At 36.3% G+C, this 20513-nt stretch overlaps 1 protein-coding gene across 6 annotated transcripts in view; it reads left to right on the top strand.

Moving 5' to 3' along the window:
* GPC5 (glypican 5) overlaps positions 1-20513 on the top strand; it is a 1330718-nt gene that overhangs the window by 297039 nt on the left and 1013166 nt on the right. For all 6 annotated transcript variants that reach the window (XR_013355588.1, XR_013355589.1, XM_077855189.1 and 3 more), the window contains exon 4: positions 1248-1381. Coding sequence is in view for 4 of the 6 variants with exons in the window: in XM_077855189.1 (XP_077711315.1) it covers positions 1248-1381 (134 nt within the window). In the remaining 2 variants the exon portion in view is untranslated. The remainder of the gene's footprint in view (positions 1-1247; positions 1382-20513) is intronic.

Raw genomic sequence — 20513 nt, 5'->3', positions numbered from 1 at the left:
CAGTTACCCTATCTCCCCACCCACCTCTCCTTCTGCAACCCTTTGTTTGTTTCCCAGCATTAGGAGTCTCTCATGGTTTGACTTCCTCTCTAATTTTCCCCACTCAGTTTTCCTCATTTCTCTTATGATCCCTTTCACTATTTCTTATTTTCCACATATGATTGAAACCATATGATAATTGTCTTCCTCCGATTGAGTTATTTCACTCAGCACAATACCCTCCAGTTCCATCCACATCAATGTAAATGGTAGATATTTATCCTTTCTGATGGCTGAGTAATATTCCATTGGATATATATATACCACATTTTCTTTATCCATTCGTCTGTCACAGGACATCATGGCTCCTTCCTCAGTTGGCTATTGTGGACATTGCTGCTACGAACATTGGGGTGTAGGTGTCCTATCATTTCACTACATCTGTATCTTTGGGACAAATATGCATAGTGTAATTGCTGGGTTTTTGGGTAGTTCTATTTTTTTTAATATTTTTTTAAATTTTTTTTTATTTATTTATGATAGTCACAGAGAGAGAGAGAGAGAGAGGCAGAGACACAGGCAGAGGGAGAAGCAGGCTCCATGCACCGGGAGCCCGATGTGGGATTCGATCCTGGGTCTCCAGGATCGTGCCCTGGGCCAAAGGCAGGCACCAAACCACTGCGCCACCCAGGGATCCCCGGTAGTTCTATTTTTAAGGAAAATAGAGGAACCTCTTGAGGAACCTCTACACTGTTTTCCAGAGTGGCTACACCAGCATTCCCACCAACAGTGCAAAAGAGTTCCCCTTTCTCCACATCCTCACCATTTGTTGTTTCCTCAGACCACATATTCAATAGCAAATTACTTCATTTAAAATACCAATACAATTATATGATTATGATTGTCATAAATTGAATGTAAACCATAAATAATATCTATCTTGGTTAAGTAATCTTATTTATAGATATAGAAGCAAGCAAGTTTATTAATATAGTTCTCTGATTCTGCATGTATATTTTCTTCATGTGTTCTGCATATGTATACATGCAAAATGTATAAATATGCATAGTATCAATTTATCATGGTTGACATTTTATATAGATAATTTAATTCCCCTTCTGAAAAGTTGAAAAACATTCTATGCCTTAAAAGTTACTATTGAGGTATAAGTAAGAACATGCCATTGTTTCAGATTCGAGCAAACATTATATTCTCAGGTAGAATGGAGGATGGTTTCTAACTGTTTTTTAATATTTTCTATTTGAAAGGTCAGTAAGATTTGTGGCCGTCCAATCAGAACAGCTACACAAAGCCCCCGTTGTTCTTTTGATGGAAGCAAAGAGAAGCATGGGATGAAGATCTCTCCTAGGAATGATGAAGAGACACTTGCCAACGGAAGAAAGTAAGACATTTGTTTTACAACCAGAAAGAGAAGAGAAAGTAAGCCATTAATTTTCAACAGAATAGAATGTATTCAATTAAGTAGAACAAAATACACTATTGAAGAAAAAAAGATTACTATTAATTACTTTTAAAATTCAGTGATTGCTCCTATTCACTTAATTAGGAATATAAGTGCAACTTATGAGACCAATTAATAAGCTTTTTGTGATAAGAGACACTTGCTATAATACAATATGGCAGGCAATAGGCACATATGGTCATTATGCACTTAAAATATGGCTGCGTACAATGTTGTACAGCAGATCTCTAGGACTTACTTGATCTTACTTAACTGAAACTTTATGGGCATTAATTAATACTTCTCTATTTCCCTCTCCCTGTGACCAACAATAAAATATTGTACCCTTCACATTTTAAGTTGTTAGATCTTACTATAATAAAATAAAAAATAGTTTAAAATATGGCTATTGTGACTGATGATTGAATTTTTAATTTTAATTAATTTTAGCCTAAATTCTACATATAGCTACTGTATTGGACAATGAAGACACAATATTCACATAAATGATGAAATCAGTATTACTGTATGCTAAGCATCTGTTAGAAAATGGTTAGATAATGTCTCTTTTATCTGGAATACTGAAAATGGCTATTTGTTGATTCCAAATGATAAGCATTGAATGGCTTGCTTCTATAACTCACATTTCTATCACTCTTCCCATCCTTGTTTCACATGTTAAATTAAAGCCTTCATTAATATCTCTGCTGGATAACTGGCAGTCATACTGAAAAACTCTTAAAACTGAAGGAAGCTATTATTTTATTTATTTTTGTGTTCTGTTGACCAGTGTATGTTCTGGCAAATACTAGATTCTCAGTGGGTGTTTTTGAATTGAATTGAAATTCAGAATTCTATATTCATTTATTAACTCAAATAGTTATTTCTAATAATACTTTATGGCAAATTCAGTATGTTACATAGCTTTACTCTCTATAATGTAAAATCTGTTTCTTTCCTTTTGGGACAGTGTTCCTAATTGCCTCATTCTCTTCTCAGATGGACTATAATTTGGAATAAAGATCTGGGCTATTGCTGGCTATTCACTGCAGCTCAAAAGAATTAGCACTTTGTTTGCATGTAAAGTAGCTGTTCTTTTTTCCTCTAAACATCTATAATGATCAGCAGTCTTTTCTCGTATTTGAGAAATTAATGTGCTTTGGCTAGTGTAGAGCATATAGTGGCGGGGTATAGTATAAAGTGGTTCTTATAATAAAACCTAGCTAAGGAAGATCTTAAGTTCTTAAAGGTCATGTTTGTTTCACCACCAGAACAACTCAGTTGTTGGAAAGACAAAGCAAAACCCAACACATGTTAAAGGTCTCAGGAACAATGGGGGGCTCATATGAATAGCTAATTTTGTAAGTATCTGTCCAGCCACCAAATTGACCTCCTTGTTGCCAATCTTGCAAACTCATGTATTTCTATGTCACTAACCAGCCAGCCACCACTAGCCATTGCCCAATGAACCAGAGTAAGTCTGTCACAGACCATTTTCATGCCACACAAAGTGAACAACCAGAGCTATTATACATGAGGCCACTTATGCAATTTATTCCTACACATTTTTTATTGCCACTCCTAAATGGAACTTAAATGCTATTCCAGTATACTTCTGCTTAATACCTACATACATAAGTATTACATATAGTGCAGACCTATCCATAAACTACTCCTACATTTTATTTATTTTTCTGTATCCATAAACTAGACCTGAATTTTATTTATCCTTCATCACTGATAATTCCCCATGAGGTCATAAATTTCAAATGAAATAGCTGGGGAAATGTAGCAGAGTAGGTGCTAAGTGAGTTTGAGCTACTTTCTGCTTTTTACTTGTTCTTTTTCCACCCACTTGAGCCTGATTTTCAATAGATCAGCTTCCACTTGATGATGTATTGCTTCTATATAAGCCTGATCTCATAGCCTGGCAGATCAGATAGCAATTAGTTCATTGTGGGCATCTCAGATTGCAGTGTCACTTGCTATCTCATGGTCAAGTGTGTAGTTTTTTTTTTTTTAAAGATTTTCTTTATTTATCAATGAGAGACACACAGAGAGGCAGATACATAGGCAGAGTCCCTCAGGGAGCCTGATGTGGGACTCAATCCCCGAACTCCAGGATCAGGCCCTGAGCCGAAAGCAGAGCTCAACTGCTGAGCCATCCAGGCATCCCGAGTGTGTAGTTTCTGACAGAGCCCATTTGCAAACCAACCAACCCAACCAACCCAACCAACCAACCAACCAACCAAGCAAAAACAGTGTTAAGCAAAAGCAGGCATGACTTTAGCTCAAAATCCTTGATGTCTATACTATTAGGACTTTAACAGGACTTTCCAGAATCTCTGTAGAGCATCTTCATTTGCTACTGGTACTTCAGGCAGCACTGAATGGATGAACTGGGTCAATCTGGACTGAAGATCAGAACAGTTTGTGAAACGCCAACCTACAGACTTTTCTTTCTCATATAAAAGCTCCTTGGGGCTATTTTATAAATGGGTTATAGCAACACACTTAAGTGTGTATTGTGTTTTCTCTAATATGCAAAAGGACCTAAAAAGCATTATGCCTCCTCCTGAGTACTAGGTCATCATAATACAGAAGTTTGCCCTTTACATTAGAAGAATATCCCAATAAGATCAGACTACTGGACATTTACAAACCCAGCTGAATTGTCAAGCCCTTGAAATGTCAATATTTTTCCCCACCAGAGGCATGCACATGTCTACTGAGGCAACTAGGATGATGTGATCAATATTTTATTATCAGCATGGAGTCCTGTAGGATGTCCAAATGATCAAGGCTCCTGTCTGTCATGGAGTGGGAGAATTGCCCTGAGGTCTATCAGTGAAGACATTCTTACCAGCTAAAAGTGAAATATTTCTAATTATCCTTACTAATTGATAAAGAGAGAAAAAAGGATTTGCCAAATTGTTAGCTAGATAGCAGGTGGCAGTACATGTTTTGATTTGCTCTAACAGATACCACATACAAAGGAAGATATAATTGGAGTCATCCTCTGACTCAGGTTATGATAATCCAAAACATTCTCCAAGCCTACCTCAGTGTACACAGACCAGCCAAGCAAATGAGGTGAATATTGAATAGACAGATTCAGACAAAGATATGTTTATAATACTATATATGCCTACTTTTCTGAACTCTATTCTAATGGATGGTCTGTTGATGAGATTGGATTTTCTATGTGAACAATCATGTGGTTAGCAAGAACTTTGCTGTACTTTGTAAAACTCATTTAGTCTATGCACTTGCCTGCTTTCTTAGGATGTATCTCAAGAAACTCTTTCTCATATTCACAAGGAGAATTCTTGAGTATCTGTGGTAGCTGAGAGTTAGAGGCATGTTATATGACCATAATAAGAAAAATGGAAAAATAAAATATATTACTTTGGACCATTAGGAGTCAGAAGGAGAGAAAGTATTTTCAGCCATCAAAAAATATGATTAAAGAGAAAAAAAAAGTATTAAACAGAATGAGAATACTGCAATACCATTTTTATAAATTAAAAAACAAAAATGTAAAAATCAGTATATATTTTTCAAGGAAAAGATATGGCAAAGTACTTATATTAAACATGTAAGACTAAAAAAATAAAAAATAAACATGTAAGACTGAGTATTTATTTATTTATTATTTTTTAAGACTGAGTATTTATAAAAAAATTCTATTTCAATAATAAGTTATGATAGTATGCCAGGGATTGAGGAGTATGTTTAGCTCTCTGTATCTTGGAAAATACGTGTGTGTTTATCTTTGCATACCTATAAATAAACATACATATATACCCTATTATTTTAAACTTTAGATAAAAAGTGTTTTTTTAATATCCTCTTTTCCTAGTAGAAAAATAGTTAAAACTCCTTCAGTCAAAATTTTCATGAGAGGTAATGATACTAAATTTTTAAATAATCTTTTTTTTTGCCATTTCACATGCATAATTTTTCATTATGATGATAGTAGATACAGTGATTATTCAGATAGAGATAAAATGTAATTTTCTGAAGAGAGCTGTTGACTTGGGTCAACAGCTATAACTCAATAAATAGAACTAAATGGGGCAGCCTGGGTGGCTCAGCGGTTTAGCACCGCATTCAGCCCAGGGTGTGATCCTGGAGACCCAGGATTGAGTCCCACGTCAGGCTCCCTGCATAGAGCCTGCTTCTCCCTCTGCCTGTGTCTCTGCCTCTCTCTCTCTCTCTCTCTCTCTCTCTCTGTCTCTCATAAATAAGTAAATAAATAAATAAATATCTTAAAAAAATAATTAGAACAAAATGAAAGTGTACTGTAAAAAAAAAAAAAAATAGATGAGGAAAAAATGAGTTTCCAGTCAGGCCATCCAAATCATTGACTGCTGTTTTGTGCAATTCATGAAATAGTAAGGTTAGAAAAAATTAACATCTTCTGAGTTAGTTTTCATAAGTTAGCATTGTATCCATGGCAGTGTTTCTTAGGTTTTCTTTATTTACCTTGGGCAATTCCCATGAGAATGTCTCTAATAGAAACTACTATTGGTAAATTTAAACCAATTTAAAACTATTAAAAAAAAAAGCAATGAAACAACAACATAAATCCACACCAATTTCTCTAAAAATAATTGCTCTAGTAGCTGAAAAATAGAAATTATAAAATGCATCAGTTGTTTTGCCAATGTAAATGGAGATATAAACTGTTTTATGTTTAACAATTTAAAATTCATCTTAACATATAAATAAGTTATAGTCTTTTAAAATTATATTGGCATAGTTTACTTCAGTTAGTTTCATCAGGGGCACCTGGGTGGCACAGTCAGTTAAGCCTCCAATTCTTGATTTCAGCTCAGGTCATGATCTCAGGGTAGTGAGATTGAGTCCTGGGTTGGGCTCTATGCTCAGCAGGCTCTATGCTCCTGCTCTTGCTTCGCTCTCTCTTCCTAAAAATGAATAAATAAATCTTTAGACTTAATTTCTTTCGTGGTATATCTTATAAAAAATGTTATTTAAAATTTATTTATTTATGTTAGTAATCTCTACACCATCTTGTAGCCATCAGTTTGTTCTCTATAGTTAAAAGTCTATTTCTTCATTTGTCTCTCTCTCTCTCTCTTTTTTTTCCCCTTTTGTTCATTTGTTTTGTTTCTTAAATTCCACATATAAGTGAAATCATATGATATTTGTCATTCTCTGACTGGCTTATTTCATTTAGCATTATACTCCATTCCATTCATGTTGTTAAAAATGGCAAGATTTCATTTTTTGTGGCTGAATCATATATATATATGATGGAATATATATATATATATATACACACACACAAACATATACACGCACCACATATTTTTTATCCATTCACCAATCAATGGATAATGTAAGAACTTTAAAAATGTTTCATTCCATTATCCTTTTCTTTTTTTTTAAGATTTTATTTATTTATTCATGAGAGACACAAAGAGAGAAGCAAGACACAGGCAGAGGGAGAAGCAGGCTCCATGCAGGGAGCCCGATGTGGGACTCGATCCCAGGACTCCAGGGTCACAACCTGAGCCCAAGGCAGATGCTCAACCACTGAGCCACTCTAGCATCCTCATTATCCTTATGTTCCACAACTCTATTTCTAAAAATACCCTACTTCTAACAACATTTTAACAACTTCTGAGATATTGTTTTTAAATAGTCAATATTTACTTATATAATAACTCATATTTTATTCTTTCTGGTGCTTTTGTAATTCCATGTGTCCATCTAAAATCATTTTGTTTTATTTAGCCTTAGTATATTTTTCATTGCTTATTACTGGTGATGAATTCTCTCAGCCTTTATGTGAACACATCTTCATTTTTTAAGAATATTGTTATGAGGTCCAGAATTCTAGGTTGTTGCCAGCTATCATTTTTAAAAATATAAATGTCCATAATTAAGTTCATGACATGACATTGTAAGTCATATGGGAGGTTTAATGGAAATATTTCACTGGAGAGGTGACTACAGTGGTAGATGCTGCTGGCACCCTAGTCACATCCCTTTTCCTGTCCATTTTACCTGCCTCATGGCTGATCTCTCCTTGCTGATATAATGCACAGCTGCCCTATTCTCTGGGGAATTGCACTCAACAAATTGGAGCCATCTATATTCATTATCTATTGCTATTTAACAAGTCATTCCAAAACATAGCAACTTAAAGCAACAACGACCATTTATTATGCAATTTTCTGTGGGTGGGGAATTTGGGAGCTGCTTGGCTGTAGGGTTTGGGCTCTAGTCTCTTAGGGTGATTGCTGTCAAGGCCAGGTGAGGCTGCAATCCTCTGAAGGCTTGAGTGGGACTGGATATCATCTTCCAAGATGGCACACTTACAGAGCAGTTGGTAGGAGGCCTCACTTTCTTGTCACAGTGGCTTCAGTAGCATCTTTTCCTCAAGACAATCTGAGAGAGAGAGAAAGGCAGAGGCTGCAGTGTTTTTATGATCTAGCCTTGGAAGTCCCCACTGTCATTTCTGCAATATCCTACATGTTACACAATCAGTTCTATGCCATGTGGAGGAGGACTACCCACCATCTCATTCACCTGAAAGAGGGGGTTAACCTCCCACCTGCCTCATCCCCCTTGGCAGAGGCTCATAAGCAGTACCCGGCTGACATGGAAGATCAAAGGTTTGCTCTCATTCAACGTGATGGGGCCAGATATGTGATGTGGTTCATGCTTCCATCTTCCTGTGCAATCTGGCTGCAGCTGAGACCACAACCCGACTTACCTTCTCCCTGCCCACTCTATCCTACTTCCCTCACTACCTTTCTCTTAAGAGCACTACCTCAATGAATCATCTGCATCCGAATTCCTGTCTGAGATACTGCCTCTGGGGAATCTGACCTAGTCTGAAAAAAGTACCTAAAACAGCTGCAGAATAAACGTAAACAAAGGCAGAAAGTATAGTATCTTATCCTAAATATAGACATTTCTCTATAAATTCCCAAGTTTACAACTCCCTTGTACATTTTCTTTCTCTCCCTTCCTCCTTTATACTCACTTCAAAAGAGGACAGGACCCTCCTGTTTCATGCCTTATCTTGTTTTTGCTCTATTTCTAGCATTTGAAGAAGGATGTCCAAATGTGTCCTTGGGTCTAAGAGTTGTGCTAAGCCTGAATATAGAGTATGTCAGTCTTTTAGCTTGGAAGGAGGGAAGTGAAACGATGGCATTGGATTATTTTGATTATATTTTGGAAATGTGATTGTACTAGTTCAGTCTCCCCCACTTTTTTCTGTTTATGTAAGAATGCTAATAATGAGCTGATTTGAGACTTTGAGTTATTGATACATACCAGTTTCAAAGGTCCCCTGAAAGTTGAGGAAGTCAAGGAAGAGCCACGGTTCCTTTAAACATCTAGAAAAGCATCACTATGTAGTCTTTTTGGGCAGAAACCAAATCAGCACAGCTGTAAAGGACACCACACTTATGTAGCTGTCTAAACCAGCCCAGGCAGTGATTTCCCTGTGGCAGTTCCTGCTCTCTGCTTGATTTCTTGAAGTTAGCTGGTAAAAATAAGCTATTAGCAAGCTTAAATCGGTGATAATTAGCGGTACATTATTATTTCAAAGTGGTGTGGCTGTGCCAATTAAGTGGGTAATTAGGAAAACCCCAGGACAATAAATTAAGACAGAGTCTCAACACCAGTGCCCCATCTGTTCTGCAGCAAGCATTCCAATTAGCCAAACCTCTCATTTAAGAATGCGCCAATTAAGGGGATTGGCTGCATGCATGGCTGTGCATTGGGGTAATAGAGACCGTCCTAGATGCTTAGTAAAAATAAAATATTTTTGATATAGGAGAGGATTTGGATGTGAAGGTGGGGAAAGGAGAAGTTTTTGGAAATACGGGATTTTTAATGTTGGAGACAAAATGTAATTTAAATTGTTTTATGAGTTTTGTTTTTCTGAATTTTTTTTTTTAGAACTTAATGGAATATTGTATCATCAGGCAGCTCCATTTTATTCTAATGTGCTTATTAAATCTTGATTTGAGTAGGAATTTTACAGCTTGAACATGAACAATTTTATTTATTGAGAATGGGAACGAAAAAGGACACTTGAAATTGCTCAGTTGAAAGAGGGGAATGAGTCAGGGCATGTCCTGTTTCAGGATGTGTCTATCCATGAAAGCAAATTAATTTTTACCCTGTACATTGCAAAAGAACACAGTGTAGTGATTAAAATAATTACTTAGGCAGAGGAAAAACTTTTAAACACAATCTGAGTGAAGAACACTTAATATTATTTCAGATCATTGCCAAGATAGCTGGAATAGGTTCATATTACATAAGGATCAGTTAGCATAAAATACATAAATTTATATCTACTTAGTCAAACCTGATTTAGCACAACACTTCCTTAGTGACACTAAAATTAATTAATGTTTAAAATTCTTGATGTGTGTGTTTGGGGTATGTGTTTACGTGGTTAAATCAGTATTGACACCCTGGGCTTAATGATGAATTGTGTGTATATAAACTATATGGATGAAAATATCCATAGGTCAGGAAAAAGTCAACTCAGAGAAAAATTTAATATCATTTATAGGACTGGAGAAAGCAATTTCCAATCTATTTCCTAAAAGGAAGTTAGTGCTTCTTTGAGGTGCCATTATTATTGATTACCTGTAAGTTTAATTTACTAAAATAAAAGTCATGTTCCCTTCAATGAGAACATTTCTGGTTAATTTAAAACAGTGCTTGGTGAGTGGTGGGAGCGAAGGTACCCCAGGCAGGGAAGGCCAAGGCAAGGCTTTGGATAGGGGGCAAGAGGCCAGGCCAGAGCAAGGCTGAGGAAAGGGTTGCTCCCAGGCAGGCCAGTGTCAAGACCTGTGTGAATAATGAAAAGCAGGACCCCAGGGGGTCAAAAACCAGGCACACAGGAAGAAGGAATGCCAGAAGGCAGAACAAACATATGGCAAAAGTTTAGGCTAGTGGTGCTTAACCTTTGCAGGTCACGTATCCCACTGAGAATCTGCTAAAAACTTCCCAGAAAAAGAAAGTTCATAAACAAATACATGCAAAATTGTGTTGTATTGAAAAGCAATTTGCTCCAGTTAAAATTAATATTAAAAATAAAACCTTTAAAGATGAGGTTTGATCTTATTTTGTAGATGTTCATGGAAAAATTAGTGACCATTTCATGACAGATCTGAAACTAAATCCAAACAATGAATGATTAAACTAACAGTAAGCAGTATTTGTACTAAAGGTCTGGACCAGAAGTTGAAATCGTGGTTGGTCTTAGATGTGGCTATGTGTACGTGTTGGGTATCTAACAGACACTCTTTTTGTTGTGATGGTAGTAGCAATTATTGAAAATTATAAAAAGCAGATTTGTATAGCTATCACTGGCTGCAATTAGAACTCACAACTTATTTGCTTAGATGGACATAGTTTTACAACAGGGATTGTGAGATTTGTTCTAAACTCTTCGAAGTTATGTCGATGGTCCTGAATAATGCCTTGGTCCTGAAGTTAATTTGCAACATCTGTCATATTGGGGGCCTCAACTTTAAGATAATGTGAGTAGAAATAAGTCTCCTCAGATTTCTCACTACAAAAAGAATAAAAAAATATACATATTTTTCCTCAACCATAGGAAGAATGACCTTAAAATTCGACAGTTCTCAAACTGATTCTCCAAAAACCTATTTCCCGGTAGCGGCTTTGCCTAATGAGCTAGCTTTTCAGTGGTGTTTATCATTGTGACTCTAAGGTTATTCTATTTATATGGCTCAAAATATCTCCCGACTAAGAAAACCAAACTGTGAATGAAATTATCCCTGTCTGTTCTACCTGAGAATATGTTTTCTTTCCTTTTTCCTCCTTAAAAAAAGTGAAAAACTTCTTTTTGCATTTGGAAAGTCAGTAAACATATGCAGAGTTGAAAAAAAAACTTCAAATTCAGTTCTCATTTTTTTCTCCACTCAAGTTTTGAAGAGGTAAGGAAGATTTAAAGTCATGTCATACTGAAATTGATGATTTTTGTAGGAGTGTATAAAAACAATTCCAGAATTTTTAGCAGAATCTATGGGACCTAAATCAGGATGACAAGTGAGGCTCATTTCTTTTACTAAAGTAGCAGAATTCATTGTATGTAGAAGCATCATGGGTTCTCAGTCTACAACAGGAGTACTAAACACTTTCTTCCACTCGGTTTGCACGGCAAAAAACATTCCCACCAGTTTAAATCTATCAGTGACATTGGCAGTGTCTAAATGATGAATATAGATAATATGGGAAAATAGGGAATAGGATCTTTATATTTTTATCCCATTGCATGTTTAAGGTAAATGACAGAGCTGTCAATTCCTCCACAATTGTCCTCAAAACAGGAGAAATGTGTTTCTAGGGTGGATTATATCATTTGATGGAGGCACTATTTTTACTTTATTGGTTTTGTTTTTGTTTTTCATCTTCAGTCCAAGAAACAAATGTATATCAACCACTTCCAGGGCACACCATGATCTCTAGAATCATATGTGGAACTTTTTGCTTGGAAGGGCAACCGAATGAAAGTTCAAAGGTAGTTTCAGGATGATTCTTTTCATTTAGGTTTATAATATAGGCTTTCAAATTAAGGTTTCCTCTCAAATATATGCTTTATTCTGTTTGATAACTTTGAAGATCAAGAGGTCTAAGTTGTTCCTTTTGCTGTGTTGATTTTACCCTCTGCAGCAAGAATCCTGTTAGACATGTGAACTTCGACTTTGGGGTCCCATGAATTGAGTAAATTCGAAGGATTTGTCATCTTCACTGTATTTGGTTTGTCTAATTTTCTGATGTAAGCTAAGCCTTATACAAACAAACAGATATATGAATGATCGTGATGGAAGTATTATTATCATTCCCATCACATGGACAATATTTTAGATATCCTACTTGAGCAAAGGTAATTATACATGACTCAGCTCTAGTCAGTAATATTCTCTGCCACCCGAAATAGCACTAGGGTTACATGTCACATTCAAGAACAATTTCTATCTAGAATGAAGATTACCAGAAGAATAGGAACAAAAATGAAGACAAAAGTAACTCATTTTCTCTGAGCCCTTTTAATTATAGATTTTGCTAACCTTAAAGCCCATATTTATCCCAGAGTTTAGGAACACAAGTATTTACACTGAGAGACACACAAAAACCAAAGATGCAAGCAAGAGCAATGTATTCCAGACATATATTGTCCATCAATCAGTTGGGTTAGTGGATAGCAGTGACCAGGAATAGGTGATTGAAATCACAAAATGAAGAACACACACACACACAAAGCAAGCATGAGGAAGAAGCCCATTTATTGGCAGACTATTAAAGGGAAGGGTTTTTTATTAGTTTTCTGCTCATGTTGAGAGAGGAAAATATTGTACAAAATATGTTCTTATATCCTCCAAGTCAGGGAGTTTATAGTTAAAATGTTAATAACCACAGAAAATATTTTACTACAAAAGAGAGTGACATTCAAGATTTGACCTAAAATGCTGAATCTCAAGATATAGGCACTCATTTATGATTCTTGATATTAAGGAAGTATACTAGAATCATTAGATTTGCAAATGTCTGATTTAATCTTCTTGTGGGTCTTAACCCAATCATGTCCTAGACATTTTTTTTCTGTTGAAAAATCAATAGCATGCTTCCTGAAACCAGTAGAACTGAACAAATAATTGCCTATTTTTCTCAAAATGAACAAAAATTATAACGTAGGACAAATTATGTCTCATCTCTTTTGGGCTGGTTGCTCAATTTCCTTAATACTATCTGACTTATTTAAATATTGGACATGTGGCCTTGTGTTTAATTTTGTAAATGAGTTAAGATCTTTGTTTAAAGTCCTTTTTAATGGAGAACAGTCGGTGCTTTTTGAGGTACATTTTTACAACATGGAAAATGAGATGAGAGTTAGTTTTGAAAACCTAGTTTTGACATCAGGTTTAAATCACTCTTTTTAAAGGAGGATGCTTTCAGAAAGGGTGCTTTTTACTGGGACATTAAATGGCAATGTGTTGAGTTTGGAGCATTAGTGAAAAGTGAGGACTGGAGGTGTCTTGTATAGATGGCTCTGAACCTCATGCTCAGAACTAGAGCGCAGTGCATTAAACACAGAGACCATGTCAAAAAGAATCCTCTGCAGAGTTATCTGAGGATATTAGCATATCTCCAGGGCTCCTTTCCATATCTTCTTTCCATTCCTTCCCTTGGTGCTCCCAGCCCTCTGCCCATCTTAACCCCTTCCGCTTTGTTGAGAAAGCACAGTAAATCTTCTAAGGAAGGGAAATGATGTTGCATGAATAAGAAGACTCCCTACAAGGAGAAAAAAAAAAATCCTTCTCTTTGAGAATGGTAGAGATCCTCAGTCAAAGCCTCCCTAACAAACAGTGGGTTCAGGTGGGGTTCAGGGAGTACACCCTGAGTTACTCTTTTAGGAAAAATAAGGTTTTTTTTTCTTTTTAAGCAAATAAGAATGCAATGTGCTTACAACACATTTACATTTGTGATAAACGGTGCCACATATTGCATTGCTTCTCAGTGTCATATTCACCCTTTCCACCCATCTCTCCATGTGTCGCAAAGTCTATGGAAAGGGGCCAGGAAACTAGATTTCAGTTCTCCCTCGAGCCAATCTGTATAAATTTAATTACTTTCAAGCATTTACAGCAAGAGCTGTTATTGCTGTAGAAGAGAAATATAAATATTTTTCTGTTTTGAAGATTATAAAAATATTTTGTCACAAAGAATGACTTGGTTGAGAATAAAATAAACTTATTAAATAGAGATTCAGAAATGCAAGAGAAAATAGCTCTTATCTGGAAATGTGTAATTATATATTTCCTCTGCTGAGCAGGAGACTGACATTTTAAATGTCTACTGTTTGACAACTGTGGTCAGACATCTCTACAGGCTTGAGCCCGCTCATTAGTGCCACATTAACCTTAACTTTGCCTCAGGCCATTAACTAGCAAACTGCGCATTTGACCTTTGTTCTACAGATATTTTCAAACAGTATGGGAGGCACTGCTTTTAATTTAGGTTCTATATTATTTGTGGACTGACTTTAGGGATAAAAAAAATCAATACACGTCATTAAATAAAGGAACGTGTAGTCTGAAACATTCCACAGAGAAGTTTCATTTGAAAATAAGATTCTTCTCCAGTACTTTTCCAGGTAATTAGTTTTGGTCAAAATTAGAAATTGTCTCTTTTATACTGTGTTCAATGGGAAACAAGGAGAGGAAGTGACAGTTTATAAATGTTTTAAAATTGAAACAAATTCTGCTAGATAAAGACATGAGATTGGGAGGTACGCTTGTGAATATAGCTCTGTGTTCAGCAACATTTAATGAAATGAAATGCAAAATCAAATGTAAAATCAGATCCATATGCTTAAGTAAAAACAGCTCCCTAGGAGATCAGCAAAGTTTGAAACATGTGGTTGCCACTCTTTAAGCCACACGTATAAGGAACCTATCAGACTTATTAATTAAAATGTAATTAGGTTAGTGGAATATTTGGAGTTGCTGTATTCAGATTATGGAACATAGCTATATTGAAATAAATAAGACAAAGATTCATTCATCTGAATGGGTTCATGATCTATTGACAAGTGCAAAAGCCAACTAAGTGTACATGTGTATAGCTGGGTTCCATTTTTGTTTTGTTTTAAAGATTTTTTTGTTTATTTATTCATGAAAGACATAGAGAGAGAGGCAGGGACACAGGCAGAGGGAGAAGCAGGCTCCTCGTGGGGAGCCCAATGCAGAACTCGATCCCAGGACCTCAGGATCATGACCTGGGCCGAAGGCAGATGCTGAACCACTGAGCCACCCAAGTGCCCCTTGGTTCCAGTTTTATAAAACCAAACCGTCACTATGTCTCTCTTATCTCTGTCTACCTGTCTATCTGTTTTTGGTTACATGTTAGAAGTTAGAATGCACACAGAGAAAGGAAGAAAGCATACTAGGTTGCTAACATTGGTTACCTCAGGAGGGAGGGATGGACACATTCTGGAGGCACAGATACTAACTTGTGCTTCATGTGCCTTTTATTCATTGTACTAGTAATGAAAAGATACGTTACTTTCATCATTAAAAATGACTAAAGTCAATTATGATGGTCCAGCCAATCAGAAGAGTTGTTCAGTTTTATAGTAGTAACTAGGCATTCCTAGGTCAACCAAACTATAAATGACACTTCAGGGTGAGTTGCCTTTCCTTTCATACTTTTTTTTTTATCACGTGATACATCAGGAGACCTTTCTGGCGCTGCTGGCCTCAAGGGCATGGGAAGCAATGAAGCAATAACTATGCTGGTCCATGTTTCTCCCTTGCCTTTAGTATGCTCAGGGCAAACAAGGCTGCAAGCTATGAATGATCAATTGTGCTACAGGCTTTTTTCTCCTTACTGTGCTAGCACAGTGGACAAAGCTGCTCATTAGCCAGGGAGCAGAATTTGCCCCATTCCCTGTGTCCTGCACCAGACCTTTCAGACTTGTAGAAATATACAGATGAATCCTGTTTAAACATATTGTCATCTAAGTGCAGATTTTGGCAGAAAGAAGTGATATATATCCATGTTTTCTGGTCTAACAATCTGCCAGTCGTGTTCTTGTTAACACGATTTTTTAAACAGATGGAAATATTCTTCTATATAAAGATTCATTCAACTTTGATTTATCAAATATTCAATATCAGCCTGACATGGTGGAGTGATGGCGTGTTTATTCATTAATTATTTAGTTAATTAATTAGTGAGACAAAGATGTCAAGGCCCTACAAATAAATTCCTGAGTAAATAACATCCTTGCTTTTCACATGTTTTTACCTTCTCTGATTTTTGCTTTTCCTTAGTTTCAAAATAAGAGAATTGGACTAACTCATAGGTCCTCAACCCTGGCCACCCATTTGGATCTTATAGAAAGCTTTCAGAAGTACTCAGATCCCACTCCAGACCAATACATCTGAGTGAGGGAGAAATCTAAATATACATATGTTTAAACATTTCCTTGGTGATGACAGTATGCGCTTATAACAGAGAGTCACTGGAGCAGACGATCTCAGTCTTGTTTCTGTTTTTGTTACACAGTCTATCCGTGAGGTATTAATTATGATAGCTATCTTGCAGAGCAGTGTGATTAAATATTATTGTGTCCCTACATATTAATTTCAGTAGTGCGTATATATGGACTCCGACTGAGCCTGTGTAGTCTGGCACAGCTTGTGGTCTTGTGGTCCTGCTCTTTCGAGTTTTTCATTTTCTAGTGCAGCCACCAGGAAGCTATTTCTCCTCAATCTAGGAAAGGGTCCTCTAATTAAAAGTTTCCCAAGTCAACTGTATCCTGTAAGGGCTTTCAATTATTGTTATCATTTGAAAAACACATTTCTTTTAGAAACTTCTAATTCTGGAAGCTGTTAAAAACTAAGACCACAGCTGGGACCAATTCAGTGAGAATTTGAGGGCCTATCGGTACCAAACTGTGATCCAAACCCTGGGGATAGAAAGAAGACATGACTATTGCCTTTATTGAATGGATCCGCTAGCCACCTGAATTGTTAGGGTTTGAAAATAGGGGAAGTATTGGGCTGAAAAGCCAATTCTTGTTATAACATGGGACATTCAGTGAAAGTAAGATGGGAGGGCAAATCTAGACTGGGATGTCATTTGTTAAACTGTTGCAGGCCCAAATGAGAAATTATTAATTTGTGTATGGCCTTGACATATATATAAGCTTTGAATAGATATTCCGACACAGAATGTTTTTCTGTTTTTTAAAAAATACTTTAAATATTTTAAAAATATTTTCTGTTACTCTTAAGACCTTTAAGTAAGATGTCTGAAGTCTAAGGCGAATAACTGACTTAGGTAACATAGCCCCTCAAGGATAATTAGCTGGAACTTTCAGCATCTCCCTACATGTATTATGTTCCTAGTTTTAACTGGAAAGACTCTCATAACTGTAGAAAAATAATTGCATGGATATAGTCACCCTTCTGCAAGTGAAATTTTGAATCATCCAAAGAATATAATATTTTATTCATTGAGACATTTCATGTAAAACTTGAAAAAGAGGCATGATGGTGTGTAGTAGGCCAAACACTGACCTGGGAACTGAACTATGGATTCTTATAATAGGACCAACATTAATTCACTCTGTGGCAGTAGATAAATCTTTTTTACCTCATTATAGCTACTGGTGCTTTATCCCCTTCATTTCCCAACTCAATTTTTTCTGTATCCAATGTAAATCCCTTGGCCTTCCAATGCAGTTACTTCTTGCAACATTACTCTTAATTCCTGTGACCTAAAATCTTCCAAACACAGAATATAAAGTTCTGAGGTAGGCTCTCCCCTCAAGTTTTTGTCTTCACAAACCAATATTTTATCTTAACTTCCACAGACTTTCTTCAGTCATTTTACTCCTAGAGAATTTGTACTAAAGGTGATCACTCTATTTTCAGTACTTCTTACTCTCTCTTCAGATTTTGTGATTTATCCTTTTTTTAATCTTCTTTTTCTATATTTTTATCAATTAAGAAAAACTAAATTATGATATGGTAGCAAACAACCCCAACCTATCATTGGTTCAGGACAAAAAATAAATAAATAAATAAATAAATAAATAAATAAATAAATAAATAAATAAAATAAAAAAAGCATTTTTCTCCACAGCCTATTCACATTGTAGACCAGCAGAGGGCGCTGCTCAAGATACCCTGGCTTTAAGCCTCAGAGTGACAAAGCTGCCTCCCTGTGACATATTTCCAGTCATCAGGGAAGAGGGAAACAGAAGCTGGCAAACCACACTGGTTCTTAAAGCTTAAGCTTGGAGGGAACATACATCACTCCTGCATACATTTACTAGAATCCAGAGCAAGTCGCATACTCAAGCTAGCTTCAGAGTGGCTTTGTGCTTGGAATGCCGAGAATTGGGATATTTAAGGACAAACTATTGAACCATAAACCCTTGTTATCTCCTTCCCTTTCATACACAAATATTTTCAAGTCTCTTGCATGTTCATACACACACACCTCCTCCCTTAATGTTCGTCTTTGGGACTCTACTTTTCATTTCTCACTTGCTTTACTACTCATCATACTGCAAATCTGAAGTCCATTACCCTATTTCAGATGCTTTCGTCATTGTATTAGTTTTCTATGGCCACCATAACAAAATACCACAGACCAGATGGCTTAAACAAAAGACATCAATTTTCTCACAGTTCTGGAAGCTAGAAATCCAACATCAAGATGTCAGCAGGTTTGGTTTCTCCTGAGGTTGTTACTCTCTTTGGCTTGCAGATGGCCACCTTCCCCTTGTGCCCTCAGATAGCCTCTCCTCTGTGTGCATGCACTCCTACCATCTCTTCTTATTGTTAGGACACCAGTCCTTTTGAACTAGGATCTATCCAGATGACCTCATTTGAGCCTGTTTACTTTTTAAAAGCCTTGTCTCAACACACAGATTTTTGAGGGACTACATATGAAAGACATTTTCATTATTTTAAGTAACCTCTCATAGTGGCATTTTATACTCTGGGTAACCTCTCTAGGTTCAAATTTCCTTATTCTTTAATGTTAACAGCTCTTATCATTGATGATTTTCTTCCTTTCTTCATTTCTATCTACTTCTGAGTTCCTTTGACTTTCTCTTACTACTTATTATTTGCCTGAGAGATTTCATCCACTTTCATGACTTCAGTCACCACCTCTGGAGATAATGACTCCCAAATTACACATCCAGTCTCCCAATTCCAAGGTTACATATCCAACAGCAAACATCCATGGTATTCATGGTTCTTGAACCAGTAGTTTCGGCATCATCTGAGTGCTTCTTTGAAAAGTAGAATCTTGGGCTCCACCCCAGAACTATCCAATTGAATCTGCATTTTGCAAGACCCGCAGATGATGTTATATATAGTAAGTCTGAAAGTAACATTCTACTTGATTTCTCTTTTCTGTATATTCTAAAGAAATCCCAAACCAAACATGTTGAGAGTAGGCTTAATATTAATTAGTTTTAACTCATTCATTAATTTAATTACTGATTATCTAGCTTTCTATATGCCTTCACAACTGTTTTAAGATCTGTATTAGTGAGCAAAACAAACAAAAAAGTAACCAGAAAGTCCCTGCCTGCCTGAATCTTTTATACTAGAGTGGGAGACAGATAAGAAACAATAAAACATAGTAAGTAAGTACATGATATGCTAGAATAGAAAGTGATATGCACCATGGAAAGATGAAAATATGAGCAAGGGAAGAGCAATCCTAAGTATAGTGTGGAACATTGAAAGAATTATATTTCCCTTCCTTTATTTCTTCTCCTGGTGAATAGCACTGAGATGACCAATAAGGCTGATTACAAACTGGCCGCCTCTTTCTATTTTTTAACTATAATTCCCATAAGCTCACTCCCCACTAGCTAAACTGCTTATGAGACTATGAACACACAATATTCTCTTTCCTCTTTACATTTGCTTATTGTTTTTTGTTGTTGTTTTTGCTTGTGCCTTTTTTTTGCATGAAACACTGAAGTAGTATCTTGTTTGTACATATTTCCTGATTCCTTCTCTGTCCTCAAATGTGGCTCCATTAAAACTGTGCTATTATTGTAGATTTTCACCAGCAAGTGCATTGTTAGAAGGTAGAGACTGCCTTGTTTAGCTATAGTGCCAACACAGAGCTTGGTACTCAATAGTGTTTAGTAGTTTGTGACAAGTAACTGATAGCTGCTGGCTTATAGAATGAGTGGAAATCTTCTAGGACACGATTCTTTCTGAGAAAACTCATGCAAAGGCAGGAAGGTGTGTTTGGGGAACAGCAAGTCTTTCATTCTTGTGGAAGCCTAAACTATGGTTTGGGTTGCTGCTGAAATGGAGGTGAGAGTGTGCCTTATATGCCTCTCCAAGAAGTTTGGTTTTGAAGCTGTCGAGATTAGAGAGCCATTGATGGCTATAAGCAAGTGAGTAACATAGTCTAGGGGATATCAGATTTGAATTTTAAGAGGTGGATTTCTTGGAGGATGAGAGGTATGTCACTCTAGTGCACTCATTCCAGA

The sequence above is a fragment of the Canis aureus genome, chromosome 17 (assembly GCF_053574225.1).
Source record: "Canis aureus isolate CA01 chromosome 17, VMU_Caureus_v.1.0, whole genome shotgun sequence".
NCBI lineage: Eukaryota > Metazoa > Chordata > Mammalia > Carnivora > Canidae > Canis > Canis aureus.
This window is presented reverse-complemented; position numbering and strand designations above follow the sequence as displayed.